The sequence below is a fragment of the Mesoplodon densirostris genome, chromosome 4 (assembly GCF_025265405.1).
Source record: "Mesoplodon densirostris isolate mMesDen1 chromosome 4, mMesDen1 primary haplotype, whole genome shotgun sequence".
NCBI classification, from domain to species: Eukaryota; Metazoa; Chordata; class Mammalia; order Artiodactyla; family Ziphiidae; genus Mesoplodon; species Mesoplodon densirostris.
The window spans coordinates 154,184,585-154,202,523 of NC_082664.1; the positions used below are offsets into that span (position 1 = coordinate 154,184,585).

The window sequence follows — 17,939 nt, forward strand, 5'->3', positions numbered from 1 at the left end:
AGGAGAAACCCCCAGTGACCGGGTAGGGTGTGGGGGGGAGTGAAGGGGGAGGAGAAGTGGAGACAGGACAGGACTGGCACCCCTGAGGGGCAGCTGGGGGAGGGGAAGGGATCCCACATCCGGAGGGGGAAAGAGGGGTACCATGGGGAGGGCAGAGGATCAGAAGGGAGCATGGCCAGCATTTCCGCTGTCCACACGGGCCCCGGGGAGCCTGCTGAGACCCAGGCCTGATCCTCTGCCCACTGAGGCCCTCACCATGGGTCCTGAGGGAGTGGGAGGGAGGGAGGGAGGAGGAAAAGTAAAGGCCGGACCAATGGGACCTGCACCCCTGAGGGGCAGATGGAAGAGGGGAGGATTTCTCATACCCAGTGGGGCCCACCCATAGTTAGGGGTTCAGCGGCAATGGCAGAGATCCTTGGGAGGGTAGAGGAACAGAAAGGAGAGTGGCCAGTGCTTTCCCTGCCCACTTGGGCACCGGGGAGCCTCTTGGGCTCCCAGGTCTAATCCCCAGTGCTTGGAGGCTCCCTCCGGGAGCACAGAGCCCTGCGCCCACCCCCAAACCCAGGGCCTTACCTCTACAGGTGGCACTCAGAGACCCCCTCTGAGACCCCTCCAACTGCACTGGGCCTAAACCCTGCTCACACACCCTCACCTAAGGCCTTACCAACAAACTCTGGAACCCCACACTCTCAGGCCACCCCTCAGGCCATGCTGCCTTTTCCCTGCCAGGCAGGTCCTGAGCATAGGCCCTGCCCCCACCCTAAACCCCACCCCCGCCTAAGCTCCGCTCCCCCACAGCCAAGGCCTTTAACCACCTTTTTTGTTTTCTTCTTCTTCTTTCAGGGTGTGGTTCTGTTTTACCTTGTTGTTCATTCATTTATATTTTTATTTTTTCCAATAAATCTTTTATTTTTCTAATTTTATTTTATTCTTTGTACTTTGTTATTGTTCTCCTTTTGGCGTATTCACATTTTTCTTTCTTTCTGTCTTCTGTTGTGGTTCTGTTTTACCTTGTTGTAGTTGTTTCAATTATATTTTTATTTTTCTTAATATATTTATATATATTTATTTATATTTATATATAAATACATAAACATATATACAAATGTATAGATTTATATATTTTAAATATATTTTTTATATATGTAATATATTTTTTATCTTTCTAATTTTATTTTATTTTTTATTCTTTGTTATTCTACTGCTCCTTTTTTTTTTCCTTTGCCATGCTGCACGCCTTGCAGAATCTTGGTTCCCAGGCCAGGAGTCAGGCCTGAGCTCCTATAGTGGGAGCGCTGAGTCCAAACTGCTGGACTAACAGAGAACCTCAGACCCCAGGGAATATTAATCGGAGTGAGGTTGCCTGGAGGTCCTTATCTGGGCACCAAGTCCCAGCTCTACCCAGCTGCCTGCAAACGCCAGTGCAGGACCTCTCAGGCCAAACAACCAGTAACACAGGAACACAACCCCACCCATCAAGAAACTGAGATGACAAAAAAACATGTTACAGACGAAGGAGCAAGGTAAAAACCTACAAGACCAAAGAATGAAGAGGAAATAGGCAACCTACGTGAAAAAGAATTCAGAGTAATGATAGTAAAGATGATCCAAAATCTCGGAAACAGAATGGAGAACATACAAGAAACGTTTAACAAGGACCTAGAAGAACTAAAGAGCAAACAAACAGTGATGAACAACAAATAACTGAAATTAAAAATACTCTAGAAGGAATCAATAGTAGAATAACTGAGGCAGAAGAATGGATAAGTGAGCTGGAAGATAAAATGGTGGAAATAACTGCCGTGGAGCAGAATAAAGAAAAAAGAATGAAAAGAATTGAGGAAAGTCTCAGAGACCTCTGGGACAACATTAAATGCACCAACATTCGAATTATAGGAGTCCCAGAAGAAGAAGAGAAATAGAAAGGGTCTGAGAAAATATTTGAAGACATTATAGTCAAAAACTTCCCTAATATGGGAAAGGAAATAGCCACCCAAGTCCAGGAAGCGCAGAGAGTCCCATACAGGATAAACCCTAGGAGAAACACACCAAGACACATATTAATCGAACTAACAAAAATCAAATTCAAAGAAAATATATTAAAAGCAGCAAGGGAAAAACAACAAATAACATACAAGGGAATCCCCATAAGATTATCAGCTGATTTCTCAACAGAAACTCTGCAGGCCAGGAGGGAGTGGCAGGACATATTTAAAGTGATGAAAGGGAAAAATCTACAACCAAGATTACCCTACCCAGCAAGGATCTCATTCAGATTCAGTGGAGAAATCAAGAGCTTTACAGACAAGCAAACACTATGAGAATTTAGCACCACCAAACCATTTTACAACAAATGCTGAAGGAACTTCTCTAAGCAGGAAACACAAGAGAAGAAAAAGACCCACAAAAACAAGCCCAAACAATTAAGAAAATGGTAATAGGAACATACATGTTGATAATTACCTTGAATGTAAATGGATTAAATGCTCCAACCAAAAGACACAGACTGGCTGAATGGATACAAGGCTCATATATATGCTGTCTACAAGGGACCCACTTCAGACCTAGGGACACATACAGACTGAAAGTGAGGGGATGGAAAAAGATATTCCATGCAAATGGAAATCACAAGAATGCTGGAGTAGCAATACTCATATCAGATAAAATAGACTTTAAAATAAAGACTGTGACAAGGAAGGACACTACAGAATGATCAAGGGATCAAGCCAAGAAGAAAACATAACAATTATAAATATTTATGCACCCAAAATGGGAGCACCTCAATACATAAGGCAAATGCTAACAGCCATAAAAGGGGAAATCGACAGTAACACAATAATAGCGGGGGACTTTAACACCCCACTTACACCAATAGACAGATCATCCAGACAGAAAATAAATAAGGAAACACAAGCTTTAAATGACACAATAGACCAGACAGACTTAATTGATATTTATAGGACATTCCACCCGAAAGCAGAAGAATACACTTTCTTCTCAAGTGCACATGCAAAGTTCTCCAGAATAGATCATATCTTGGGTCACAAATAAAGCTTGGAAATTTAAGAAAATTGAAATTGTATCAAGCATCTTTTCTGACCACAATGCTATGAGATTAGGAATCAATTACACGGAAAAAATTGTAAAAAACACAAACACATTGAGGTTAAACAGTGCACTGCTAAAAAACCAACAGACCACTGAAGAAATCAAAGAAGAAATAAAAGAATACCTAGAAACGAATGACAATGAAAACACAACAATCCAAAACCTATGGGATGCAGCAAAAGCAGTTCTAAGAGGGAAGTTTATAGCAATACAAGCTCACCTCAAGAAACAAGAAAAATCGCAAACAATCTAACCTTACACCTAAAGCAACTAGAAGAAGAAGAACAAAGAAAACCCAAAGTTTGTAGAAGGAAAGAAATCATAAAGATCAGAGCAGAAATAAATGAAATAGAAACAAAGAAAACAATAGCAAAGATCAATAAAACTAAAAGTTTGTTCTTTGAAAAGATAAACAAAAGAGATAAACCTTTAGCCAGACTCATTAAGAAAAAGGGAGAGGACTCAAATCAATAAAATTAGAAATGAAAAATGAGAGATTACAACTGACACCACAGAAATACAAAGGATCATAAGTGACTACTACAAGCAACTATATGCCAATAAAATGGACAACCTGGAAGAAATGGACAAATTCTTGGAAAGGTACAACTTTCCAAAACCAAACCAGGAAGAATTAGAAAATATAAACAGACCTATCACAGGTAATGAAATTGAAACTGTAATTAAAAATCTTCCAACAAACAAAAGTGCAGGACCTGATGGCTTCACAGGCAAATTCTATTAAACATTTAGAGAAGAGTTAAAACCTACCTTTCTCAAACTCTTCCAAAAAATTGCAGAGGGAGGAACACTCCCAAACTCATTCTACGAGGCCACCATTACCCTGATACCAAAACCAGACAAAGATATCACAAAAAAAGAAAACTGCAGACCAATATCACTGATGAACATAGACGTAAAAATCCTCCACAAAATACTAGCAAACATAATCCAACAACACATTAAAAAGATCATACACCATGATCAAGTGGGATTTATCCTAGGGATGCAAAGATTCTTCAATATACACAAATCAATCAATGTGATACACCATTTTAACAAATTGAAGAATAAAAACCATATGATCATCTCAATAGATGCAGAAAAAGCTTTTGACAAAATTCAACACCCATTTATGAAAAAAACTCTACAGAAAGTGGGCACAGAGGGAACCTACCTCAACATAATAAAGTCCGTATATGACAAACTCACAGCAAACATCATTCTCAATGGTGAAAAACTGAAAGCATTTCCTCTAACATCAGGAACAAGACAAGGATGTCCACTCTCAGCACTCTTATTCAACATAGTATTGGAAGTCCTAGCCACGGCAATCAGAGAACAGAAAGAAATAAAGGGAATACAAATTGGAAAAGAAGAAGTAAAACTGTCACTGTTTGTGGATGACATGATACTATACATAGAAAATCCTAAAGCTGCCACTAGAAAACTACTAGAACTAATCAATGAATCCAGTAAGGTTGCAGGATACAAAATTAATGCACAGAAATCTCTTGCATTCCTATACACTAACAGCAAAAGATCAGAAAGAGAAATTAAGGAAACAATCCTTTTTACCATCGCAACAAAAAGAATAAAATACCTAGGAAAAAACCTACCTAAGGAGGCAAAAGACCTGTACTCAGAAAACTATAAAACACTGATAAAAGAAATCAAAGATGACACGAAAAGATGGAGAGATATACCATGCTCTTGGATTGGAAGAATCAATATTGTGAAAATGACTATACTACCCAAAGCAATCTACAGGTTCAGTGCAATCCCTATCAAATTACCAATGGCATTTTTCACAGAATTAGAACAAAAAATTATACAATTTGTATGGAAACACAAAAGACCCTGAATATCCAAGGCAATCTTGAGAAAGAAAAACGGAGCTGGAGGAATCAGGCTCCCTGACTTCAGACTATATTACAAAGTTACAGTAATCAAGACAGTATGGTACTGGCACAAAAACAGAAATATAGGTCAATGGTACAGGATAGAAAGCCCAGAGATAAACCCAGACACCTATGGTCACCTAATCTATGACAAAGGAGGCAAGAATATGCAATGGAGACAAGACAGTCTCTTCAATAAATGGTTCTGGGAAAACCAGACAACTACATGTAAAAGAATGAAATTAGAATGCTACCTAACACCATTCACAATAATAAACTCAAAATGGATTAAAGATCTAAATCTAAGATCGGACACTATAAAACTCTTAGAGGGAAACATAGGGAAAACACTCTTTGACATAAATCACAGCAAGATCTTTTTTTTTTTTTTTTTTTTTTTTTGCGGTACGCGGGCCTCTCACTATCGTGGCCTCTCCCGTTGCGGAGCACAGGCTCCGGACGCACAGGCTCAGCGGCCATGGCTCATGGGCCCAGCTGCTCCGTGGCATGTGGGATCTTCCCGGACCGGGGCACGAACCCGTGTCCCCTGCATCGGCAGGCGGACACTCAACCACTGCGCCACCAGGGAAGCCCCAAGATCTTTTTTGACCCACCTCCTAGAGTAATGAAAACAAAACCAAAAATAAACAAATGGGACCTAATGAAACTTAAAAGCTTTTGCACAGCAAAGGAAACCATAAACAAGACAAAAAGAGAACCCACAGAATAGGAGAAAATATTGGTAAATGAAGCAACAGACAAAGGATTTATCTCCAAAATATATGAACAGCTCATGTAGCTCAATATCAAAAGAACAAACAACCCAATCAAAAAATGGGTGGAAGACCTCAATAGAAATTTCAGCAAAGAAGACATACAGATGGCCAAGAGGCACATGAAAAGATGCTCAACAGCACTAATCATTAGAGAAATGCAAATCAAAACTACAATGAGGTATCACCTCACACCGGTCAGAATGGCCATCATCAGAAAACCTACAAACAGTAAATGCTGGAGAGGGTGCGCAGAAAAGGGAATCCTCTTGCACTGTTGGTGGGAATGTAAATTGATATAGCCACTATGGAGAACAGTATGGAGGTTCCTTTAAAAACTAAAAACTGAACTACCATATGACCCAGCAATCCTACTACTGGCCATATACCCTGAGAAAACCATAATTCAAAAAGACACATGTACCCCAGTGTTCATTGCAGCACTATTTACAATAGCCAGGACATGGAAACAACCTAAATGTCCACTGACAGATGAATGGATAAAGAAGATATAGTACATATATATAATGGAATATTACTCCGCCATGGAAAGAAATGAAATTGGGTCATTTGTAGAGATGTAGATGGACCTAGAATCTGTCATACAGAGTGAAGTACGTCAGAAAGAGAAAAACAAATATCGTATATTAACGCATGTATGTGGAATCTAGAAAAATGGTGCAGATGAACCTATTTGCAGGGCAGGAATAGAGATGAAGACGTAGAGAATGGATGTGTGGACACAGGGGAGGAAGGAGAGGGTGGGATGAATTGGGAGATTAGGTTTGACATAAATACACTACCATGTGTGAAATAGATAGCTAGTGGGAACCTGCTGTATAGCACAGGGATCTCAGCTTGGTGCTCTGTGATGGCCTAGTTGGGTGGGATGGGGTGGGGACGGAGGTCCAAGAGGGAGGGGATGTGCATATGTGTATGGCTGATTCACTTTGCTGTATGGCAGAAACTAACACAACATTGTAAAACAACTATACTCCTATAAAAATAATGAAAAAAAAAAGAGAAAGAAAGAAGGAAAGAGGGGGGGGAGGGAGAGAGGGAGGTGGAAGGAAGGAAAGAAAGAAGGAGAGAAAGAAAGAAAGAATTGATATACCCAACAACATGGGTAAATCTCAAAATTACTCTGCTGAGCGTAAGAAGCCAAATAAAAGAAGTATATACCATATGATTCCATTTATAGAAAACTCAAGAAAATGCAAACTAACCTATAGTGACAGAAAGCAGATCAGCGGTTTCTTAGGGGTGGGCGATGGGGCCTAAGAGAGACAAATTACAAAGGCCACGGTATTTGACAGTGCGTAGGTCACGCCAGAACAGGAGGAGCAGAAATCAGATGGGGGGAAGTGGGGAAGAGAGTGGGAAGGCTGTGGAGCCTGTGAGCCTGTGTAACTCCGTCCAGAAGCTGGTCAGGGGAGGGAATAACAAAGGCGCACTGGTATTAGTGTCATACTTATGGAACCTCCTCCTGGGAGCTGTGTGTGACTCCAATCAGCTCGCCCCCTCACCTCCTACAAAGGCATTCATCCACCTCTCCTCCTTCCTAACACCTGCCAACCTTTCTTTTCCAGAGCATCTGCTCCCTTCCCAACTGCACCAGTCCAAACTAAGCTCTCTCATTTTGGAACCACGATGACATTCATGGCCTGTATCTCATCAGGCTACCTGTTCAGTTAAACTTTACCGTGGTCGAAAGGCAGCCTAGTGCTCAGCACATGAACATGCCTCGGATAGTCGAAGCTTGAACCTCAGATGTGCCATGCAGAGGTGGTGTGACCTTGAACACTTAGCCTCTCTGTGCTTCAGTTTCTCCATCTATAAACGGCTACAACAATAGTGTCTCTCGCTATAAGTATTAAAGGAGTTAATATCTGTGTAAAGAATTTAGAACAAGGTTTGCTACATTCTAAGCCCTAAGAATGTTAATAAAAACCAACTTGTGTTCCTACTACGGGAAGGTGTGTGCTTATGGTTATAAGGGATACAAAGACCTATGTGGCATTTGCCGTACCCTCGAGGAACTAGCAATTTCTTGCCATCAGATTTAAATTTTTGTAGCGATCTGCATGCCCTAGTGCAGCAACCTTTGCATTTGGGCTGCCTTGGCATGAGGCCAAAGAAGGTCAATTCTCAGTGGCCAGTTTTTAGAACCTGGTGGCAAGTTAAAAGAATGGTAACTGCCAGGATTCACGAGAGGGAAAACAGGAGCCATTCTGGGAAGGGAGATGGTTTTGGACAATATGCATTTTGGTGACATACTCGTAGCTTTGAAGGCACAGTGAGCCTGTTTAGGGCCCACTCCACTCTCCAGGTCACTCTGCCTGTTTTGGCCCCCCAGCCCCCAAGCATATCCAACTTGGGTCCACCAGCCCCCCCTGCCCCGCCACCCCGTTCCTACAGCCCTGCCCATGCAGTGCACAGCCAGCCTCACCCCTCACCTTTGCCCCGCCCTCTACAGTTCCAATAGCCCAGCCTCTGCAGTGTACAGCCGGCCCCACCCCTCCCCATCGCCCCGCCCCTACAGTTCCTATAGCCCCGCCCCATGTCTCCGCCCTCCTCAGCTCCTATCGTCCCGCCCCTGCACTGCACAGCCAGCCCCGCCTCGCCCCGTCGCCCCGTTCCCCCCCCACCGCCATTTATATAGCGTCGGCCCCCGCCCCCACACCGCAGTGCGCCCCTTAGCTGGCGACTGTATCCCACGGGCGCCGGTACCTGTGTGAGGCGAGGCGGATGCCATGGCGGCCGAAGCCCTGGCGGCGGATGCCGTGGCGTCGCGCCTGGCGCGGCAGGAGGAGGACATCCGCTGGCTGTGGACGGAGGTCCACCGCCTGAGGGACGAGCAGCTGAACGCGCCCGACCGCTGCCAGGCCGAGGGGCCGTGCCTCACGCGCGAGGTGGCGCAGCTGCGGGCCGAGAACCGCGAGCTGCGCCACCGCCTGTACCGCCTGCGGCTGTGCCTCGCGGAGGAGCTGAGCTACCAGGCGCGGCGGGAGAGCGCGCAGCGGCAGGGGGCCGGGCGCGCGGCCGCCGGCGCGCAGGTACCGGGCGGGGGCCTGTCCGCAGGGTGCGGCGGAGCTGGTGCGCTGAGAGCCCTGGGGCGGCAGGTGGGGGTGCGCGCGGCGGCAGGTGCGGCTGCGGGGGCGGCGGGGCGGGGCGGGGCCTGCCCTCCCGGCCCCCTGCCCCGCGCTCTCACTCGGGCCGGGAACCCGCGACAGGCTGGACACGCCGGGGCCTCTGCGTTTCCAGCAATCGCCAGGCTGAGCTAACGCTGTAATGTCTCAGCTCTTCCCCTAAATTGCTCGCCGCACATTTTCTTCAGTGGTAGAAATAGCATTTTCCTGTCTTTGAAAAAAATGCTGCAGTGTTTAAAACTCACACTTCTTTCCTTGGGCAGGAAGACCAACAGCTCCATGTAGAAACACTTCCCTTCCCCCTGGTGAATGGCTGGTCTGAACTGTTTATGACAGGTGGTTTGGGGTGTTTAGTTGTTGCCTTGTTTTGGAGGTCTGTCTTGAGATTTGCGTATTTAATATTGTCAGTTAATAGCGTATTTTAATGTTTTGGTTCACTTACCTTCTTTTAACGTAATGCATTTCTAAGTTCTGAAGGCCTTCTCAGACCGTGGGTGTTCTCAGACTTTGTACCAGCGGACTGTGGTGCTCCTGGGCAACACCTTCCTCAAACAGTGCATATCAAGTCTCTGGGAGCAGCTATGCAACCATTAATCCAGGGACATTATTTGTTTAAAATTTAGGGGGGAGAAACTTTAAACAGCAAAATATATTAAGTGTACTTAGCAAGAATGTGTGAAAGTGCACATTCAGGAAGGACTGAACCCCAGAAAACGGCTTTCCTGTTGAGGGTTGTAGGTAATGGTCAGGAGAGCCCCAGCCGTGAGCCTCTAAACATGGGACGCTTGCTGCCTGCTGGCCTGTCCCTCCCCTGCTTCGGGCTTCAGATATGTTGCTCTTTGTTGTCATTGGGATGAGTTGTTTATTATTTCCCTTAATTTCTCAGCCTCCTCCTAGTCAGAGCCAAGGAAAGGACATTAAAAAGAAGGAAAGCGGGCCTGACAGTGAGGTAAGTCATTGCTGTGGAAATAATATAAAATACTACCTATAATTTAAATATGCTTATGTAGTTAATTAACCAGTGTTTTTAATTAAAACAGTTGCTGTAAATTACGGCTTGGGCCACAGGAGTGTGTTTAAAATTTTGTTAGCCTTAGATACAAGATGTCTTAACTTAGAGGTGAGCCAGCCCCACAGCTGTAAAGGGCTCCTTAAGTTGAGAAAGCAGAGCTCTTCTTTTGTGTTAAGGAAACCAGCTTCTTTGCTTTTTAAATATAAATCATTAAAACAACCAGAATTGATCAGGCACATCAACATTTGGTAGGCGCAGAGGAGGATTATGCTTGGCCTCAGGGATCCATCAGGTTGAGGAGTTCAGACAAACGGGAGAAACAACTAGAGAACGTAGTCAGATGGTGTTATCAATAAGGGCTGGGTTGTGTGGCTCTGTGCACGAGCATGTTCAACCTGTGGAGAAGGGCCATGCCAGTGGGTGTGGTAGTTGGAAGAGGAGGGCTTTGCGCAGGACCCTGAGAGCTAGGAGGGAGTTAGACCCTGGGAGGGGAGTCTTCAGGGGGTGAGAGTGAAAGCAGAGCCATAGGGGCTGGTGGGGGCTGTGACCTGAGCCTGCTGAGAAGGGATGGGGCTTATTTAGAGCTGAGCAGTTAGAAAAAAGTGGACTGTGTCTGTTAACCCTCCTGTATTCTAATGGTTTTCAGGTGAAGAATCCACCAAATTTTGTGAAGGAAAGATTGAAGCTTTTTGAAATACTGAAGAAAGATCATCAGCTCTTACTTGCCATTTATGAAAAAAAGGGGAATACAAGCAATGTGATCACAGTAAGAGTGGCTGATGGGAAAACAGTGGAAGGGGAAGCTTGGAAAACAACACCTTACCAAGTGGCTGCTGAAATTAGGTAAACCGTAGTGTGGAGCAGATAATCAGTACTGAGTGTTGGGCCAGAGCTTGGTGAAAATGTGTTCTTAAGGACTGCTAAAATATTCTTTTCTTACTCAGTTGAATAAATTAAATGTAATTAGGTAATTATTTACCTCTTGGCTTCTAAAGTGGCCATTTAATAAGTAATTGAATATCAGAACACAATCTCCTTCTCTTTCAAGGGTCCAACTTTTAGAGTTCTAATTAAAACATATAGTAGAGAAAAATGTATAATCCTTGACAGGTGACAGTACATTGACCCGGTTCATCATCAAGTTATTTTCATGAGATTTTACAGGTCTTTTGTTGGGCTTGACTCCAAGCCATTGTTCCACCAGTAAATAACTGTGGGTGGGTCTTTGGACCAATGTGGGCAGATCCCTCAAGCTTTCCAAGCCTGTTTTCTTACATCTTAAGTGGAAATAATAATACTTTTATCGTTTACCTTATGAGATTGTAAAGATTAAATAAAATACTATATATGAGAGATACTCTGAAAATGAAAGCAACTCTAGAAATGTACAAAAAGGCCTATTAATTATAGATTGAAGATGTATGTGTTAGAGCTATGATCAGCCCTGGAAGCTTTGACCTTCCTAGAAATTAGATACTTCAGTGAAGTTGTGTTGTTTTGGCTAATGTTAATTCCCAGCATTAAATAAAATTCTTTGGAAGCTATAGCTCAAAACTGCCATGTAAATAAACTTATTATTTAAAAACCAAACTTTTCAACAATTAAAATCTTCAGATTTCCTTTGAAAAATATGGTTAAGTTTGTATTTTTCATCCTATTATATCATACACCCTAAAGGCCCCTCCCAGCCTGTTCCTGTGCTTTCCAGGAGAGAGGAATAGATGTGCTGGGAATGGGCTTTGAGGCAAAAATAAGTTTATGTTTCCTCATGGAGAGTCATTTGCATGTTGGCAGATGGAAGTCTGAGCCGTCCTGCACTGAAGAGACTGTCCAAGCTTGGGAAACAAGGTCATTTCATTATAGGACGTGTTCTCATTGTACAGTCAGTGACTTACATTCCCACAGGTACCAGTTTAAAACCACCCTCGAGTTTAATGACAGAGGGGTTGCAGGAGTGTCTAAAAAGTAAAATTGTCCAAAACTAAAGCATGGGCAAAGCTGTATCAGGCAAACCTGATAAGAAGAAAGCAGTGGTCTTAATGTTACCATCAGGCAGCAGAATTTAGGGCTGTCTAAATCATTAGACAGAATCATTGAATGGGAGACAGAGGCTTATTTTTAAAATAGAAGAACAGTGTAATTCCCAATTTGTCACGCACCTTTATGAGTTATATAACGTAGCATCAAACCAGAAATACAAGATTATAGGAAGTCAAGAGTGGCAGACTTTAACATGCCTTTCTCAGTTTTTGATCAAATAGCCCAAAATTAAGATTATATGGTCTGAATAATAACACTGTAAGGTAGGCTTCGTGGCTGCTCCCTGATCTCTGTGCTGTGGCCCAGATGGTGCCTTCTCTCTTGGCACCTGTGGTCGTGCTTTCAGTTCCTCAGAATCTTAATAAAATACAGAAACACACAGTTAGCATTCTGTGAGCAAAGTGAAATCCATTGTGAACTCAGTAAGCATTAAATGACAGCAAGACAAAACAAAACTAGGAAATTTAAAAAACTTCAAAATACTTAGGTGAAAAGAAATAAAAACAAGTATTTTCAGAAATAAAAAGAGTAAAAAAGGAGTATTCTTAGAAAATACTTCTAATGAAGAGAATCTATTTCAAAATCTATGTAATACATCTGAGTGGTGATCAGGAACAGATTTATAGTGTTGAAGGCTTTTATTATTGAATAAAAAAAATGAAATGACTAAGAATTCAACTCAGGCAGTTAGAAAAAGAACAATTAAACAAGGAGGAGACTAAAAAAGTGAATTAGAGAAGAGTATTAACTGAAAAACTATTAAAATAAGTAAGGGTGCAGCAAGGTGTATGGTTATAAAAATAAACTTAAAAATAATAGTTTTATTAAATGATACTGACTGTTCCCTTGGTTTACTGAGACTTGATTGCATGGATGATTTTCCCTGCTCTGAGGGAGTGTTGGCCTTCCTAAGTGTAACATGTAAGGTACAAATCATTAAGGAAAAGACGGACAGAGTCAAAAACACTTAGGAAAAATGGCTATGCGTAAAAATGACGCATAAAAGGAGGAAAAATAAACTTAGAGATGCAACTTAAAGTAATTGTGTATTATCTATTGGTCTGTCAAAGATTTATGAATAATGGTTCATATTGATAGGATTTTGGGGAAATGGCACTGCTGGAGGGTGGATGCAGAGGCGCAGTCTCTCTCTTAAATGTGCAAACCCCAACCCTTGGATCCAGTCATTCTATACATAGCCATTTATCCCAAGGAAATACCCCAGCAGAAAAAATGAGCAAAGGACAGTTCATAGTAGTTCACTGAAGAGTAGTTCTTGGAATGTGGTCCCCAGACCAGCAGCATTAGCATCAACTGGGAACTTGATGGAAGAGCAGATTCTCGGGTCCCATCCCCCACTTCCTGAATCAGTTAGTCATCTGTGTTTCCAGGAGCCCCCCAGGGGCTTCTGAATAAACTGCTGCAGGAAAGAGCCCCTAGAGATCATGGCTTAAATAAGGCAGACGCCACATTCTCCCCTGACAGACTCGTGGTGGCCAGGCGGGTGGGCGTCTCTGGTCCAGGCAGTCCTTCATGGACCCAAGATCCCCGCATCTTGTCACTCTGCCGTCCCCTTAGGTAGGGCTTGTTCACATCTAGGGGTGGAGGCTGGGTCACACCCATGGACCTGCTTGCAGGCAGGGGAAGAGTGGCTGGAGAGCAAGGGTGCTTTGAGGCCAAGACCCTGGAGCAGCACGTTTTAATTCCCACCTACAGCCTGTTAGCTCACGCTTAGTCACACAGCCACGCCGCCTGTAAGAGAATGGAAACGTAGCTCCTGCTGGCTGGCCATGTGTCCAGCCCAGGCACTCTCACCACAGGAGAGAGGAAGGATGGTCTTGGGGACAGCATCTGCCGTGGCGTGCAGCTGGGACCTCCAGACACCTGTGAGCGTCTGCCGTGTGTCATCCGCCACACTCCCTCACTCTCCCGGCGAGACGACTCCAGGCCCTGGCAGCAGAAAGCCCAGGATTTTCAGGTGAAGCACACAACACCCCCATCGCCTGGCTGCTCGTGCTCTAGCAGCAAGTAAACTGATAGACGAGGCTGCCCACGCCACGTGTATATGGTGGTGGGATAAACACAGTCACGATTAAACTGTCATTTGGAAAAAAGAGGAGTGATGCGGCAGACAGTGGTGCTCAGGAGCCCCCAGATCTTGTCTGCAGCCTGGCCGTGGGTGGGGCTCGGGTCAAACCATCTGGCCACCCTTTGTCCTCTGGGAGCAGCTCTCTTGTCCACCGCCCTCTGTCGGCCCTGATTTTGCAATTTGGAGGGCTTGTCATTGTCTGTCGCCCTCACTTGCCACATCTGAAGTGCGGGCAGTTGTTTATCGTGGAGGCCGCGAGGTTTGCTGGTGCGGCTCTGGCTGTTGCATGCGTGGAGCTCAGGGCTCCTGTGAGAATCAGTCACGGGTACTTGTAAGCTGGGCTTATAGTTTGTTTGGCAAAACAATTCCCTCAAGCAGTTAACCGTAGTAGGCTTCTAACTAGAAGCTTCTAGTCAGTTTCCCATGAAAGTAACCATACTGAAGATTTCTCCTAGACAGAGACTTCTCACCCTTTTATTCCCTGGCCTTTGCCTTTTGCTTGTTCCTCTCTCCCTCAGTTAAATGGGCCAAGGTCAGACAAAACCAGAGGTTGGGGACAGGCGGCTCCCTTACTCTGATCCTTGTAGCTGGACCAGCCTGTGTTGTCTGTCTCTGTGTGGCCTTTGAGAAGGGCTGTCAGTGCCTGTTCCTCCTCCTCTTTGGGACAGAAAATTGTTTTTGCATCTTGCACAGCCTCACACTTCTGAACTCCCAGTCAGTTCAGCTTACAGGCCGCGTGCGGAGAGAGCCTCCCTCGTAAGGGGACAAATACCATCTGAGCTTATCTTGGCCTGGTAGTATTTTGTTAAGAGTTACCCAGTGTATCCCAGCGTTTGCCTCTGTATAACCGTTTACTCGTGTGCTACAGGCATCGTAAGCACATTATTTGCCTGCAGGTCTTAGGAGGCACTTTGTTATGCTCTAACAGGGTTATTGGCTTTCCACGTCTGAGTACCTCTTTCTGTGTAACCCACGGCACATCCGCTAAGCCAATGCCGGATGATTTGTTTTTGTTACTCACTTACAGGCCCTTATTTCTGCGTTAAGACGCAGGCTGTCAGAGCCTCTCTGACAGCAGTCTGGGGGTGCGGGGTCCAGGCTGGCAAGCAGTGCTTCTCCATACGTTTATTTGGGGACCTAAATTCCTTCCATCTAGCTGTTGGGTGGTCTGGTACAGTGTTCCCTTGTCCGTATGGTTCAAAGGTCCTAGCATGTGTGCTCCATCTACAGAGGGCCGGATGGACAGGTGCCCTGCATAGTGTTAAGGCTGAGATATGGCAGTGCTGGATACCGCGTCTGCCTCCACCTAAGCCACGCGGCTACCTCCTGCTGCAAGGATGGCCAGGCACTGATTGTAGAGGACAGAGAGAATGGGCTTGAGGAGCCCTTAGCAGCCTGGCATGGCAGCAGAGGTGAAGATAAAATTCTACTCCACTGATAACAATACTGAACGTGTATTAAGTTCTTATTATGCGTACACCTTATTGAATCCTTAGGATAAATATATGAGGAAGATCCTGTAATTCCCATCTTGCTGATGAGGAAACCGAGGCTTTGAAAAGCTGAGTAAATTGTCCAGTGTTTAACCCCAGGTTGGCCTGACCCTAGAGTGTGTGCTGTTAACCACAGTGCTGTGCCCCTGCTCAAGTTACTCACAGAAATGCTAATGAAAACGTCACATTGTCAAGATGACACAATTTTGTACTCCTGAAGGTGAGAGCACAGAGAAAGGTATTTTGGGACCCTTTCCTGATAGGAAAATTTGGTAATATAGTCCAATTAATGTCATTAAAAGTGCATATCCCTTGACTCAGTAGTTTTACTTCTAGAATTTTTCCTGAGAAAATAATCAGGAACTGAGATGTATGTTCAAGAATGTCCATTGCAGCTTTATTTGTCGTTGTCAAAATAAAACAAGAAGAACCAAAACCCACAAAGAAATAACCCAAATCCCAGCAGTAGTGGGTTCATTAAGCAAATCTTAGTTCTACTGCAGCTGTCAAATAGCATGTTTTACAAGTCTGTTTGCTGTTCGGGAAAATGTCATGGTTTATTGTTAAGTTTAAAAAGTAGGTTATCATATAACATAAAGAGTAATAATATTAAAATTTTTACATTGGTGTATGTATTTATCCAAAAAAGTGGAAAGACGGACAGCAAATGTTAACAGCAATTTCTGGGTGACTGGATTGAGGGTGAATTTTTTTTTTGGCCGCGCACGTGGGATCTTAGTTCCCCAACCAGGGATCGAACCTGTGCCCCCTGCGTTGGAAGCACGAAGTCATAACCACTAGACCGTCGGGGAAGTCCAGAGGGTGATTTTTTTTCTTTGTGCTTTTCTGTGCTTTCTAGGTCTCCTCTTAGCATGTTATTTTTGTCAGTTATTTTCAAACAATAAATGTTAATGAAGAGACATACACACACCCACACACACAAAGGAAAAGGATCAACACCTCATAGAAAATAGGCAAAGGACATGGACAGTTCATAAAAGTAAACTGGCCAGTAAACATTTATAAGCCAATAAATCAAATTAAAACAACCATTTCCAACATCACATTGGCAAAGTTTGAAAAAATCAGGGTGCGTGGAAGTGGTACATTCAGACAATATTTATCAGCAGTCCTTTAGAGGCATATGCTCTTTGACCTAACAATTTTACTTCCAAAGGCCTATTCCCAGAAAAGTCACCAAAGAACAAAGCCGCCTGTGCACGGATGTCTGTGCAGTGGTGTGCAGGAGGAGGCTTCCTTAATCAGTGTGGTCCTTCCAGAATGTTCTGGGAGTCTGTCTGATGGCATGGTTGTAAAGAAAATTATGTAGACAACTATGTTTTTTATGATGGGGGTGTGTGCCTGTGTGTGTGTGGTGTGTGAAGGAGGGGCGGGTATAGATAAAGACTGGAAAAACGTGCCAGAATGTTATATGAGTGGTGATATCTGGGTGGTGAGATTTATGTGATTTTTATTTTATTCTGTGCATTCTCTGTTTTCTGAGTTTTTACAGTGAACGTATCTTATTACTTTTGTACTTAAAATAAGTGTCACAAAATTTTAAAAAATCTATCCTATTAGTTTACGTTTGTACTTCCCACTATAGAAAGAAACCCTGGAAATCATTTTCATCTTTTGTTTTAGCCTGTGATGCGTTAACCCCCACGTGACTGTTCTCTCACCAGTCAGGAGCTGGCGGAAAGCACGGTGATAGCCAAAGTGAATGGGGAGCTGTGGGACCTGGACCGTCCGCTGGAAGGGGACTCTACCCTAGAGCTGCTCATGTTTGAGGACAAGGAAGCCCAAGCTGTAAGTGTTTAAAGACCAATCCACCATACTTTGGCTATTTATGTTGTCAATTACATTACGTAATTATGAAGCCACATACTGAAGTCAAGAATGATGGGTTTTGTGGCCTTCAAAGGTTTAAAATGCATATGTTGGTGTTTAATAAATATAATATTAATAATACCATATTGAAAAGTGATTCAGAAAGAGCAGTTTATAAATGAGATACATAGCTTATATGTATTATTTCATTTTTCTCACTTAAGATCTAACCCAAACAACTGTCACCTAACTATATGCCAGCTGTCACCTCAGAACTTGTGAACATTTATTGATTCCCTCATTCAGCTGACTAGCATCTAAGCTGTTGGGTGCACGTGCCAGACCTTGTGGGGCGGCAGAGGCTCCTGCTACAGAGTTCACTGGTGGGAGGGGTAGTGAGCAAGGAAATAAACAACTTGACACTTTCGGGTGGTGTCAGCCTCCGGAGAAGCCAAGTAGGAGCAGCCATAGTAGCTGGCCCGGCAGTTAGTTTTCACCCTCTCCTGAGGGCGGAATCCTGCCAAGACCTGAGCGGTCTCCCACA

At 43.9% G+C, this 17,939-nt stretch overlaps 1 protein-coding gene across 1 annotated transcript in view; it reads left to right on the forward strand.

The window, feature by feature from the left end:
• Positions 1–8,470: 8,470 nt before the first annotated feature.
• Positions 8,471–17,939, forward strand: part of TARS3 (threonyl-tRNA synthetase 3) — a 52,885-nt gene continuing 43,416 nt past the window's right edge. The window contains exons 1-4 of the mRNA XM_060097520.1: positions 8,471–8,838; positions 9,818–9,880; positions 10,590–10,786; positions 17,251–17,374. Coding sequence (XP_059953503.1) covers positions 8,536–8,838; positions 9,818–9,880; positions 10,590–10,786; positions 17,251–17,374 — 687 coding nt within the window. The 5' untranslated portion in view covers positions 8,471–8,535. The remainder of the gene's footprint in view (positions 8,839–9,817; positions 9,881–10,589; positions 10,787–17,250; positions 17,375–17,939) is intronic.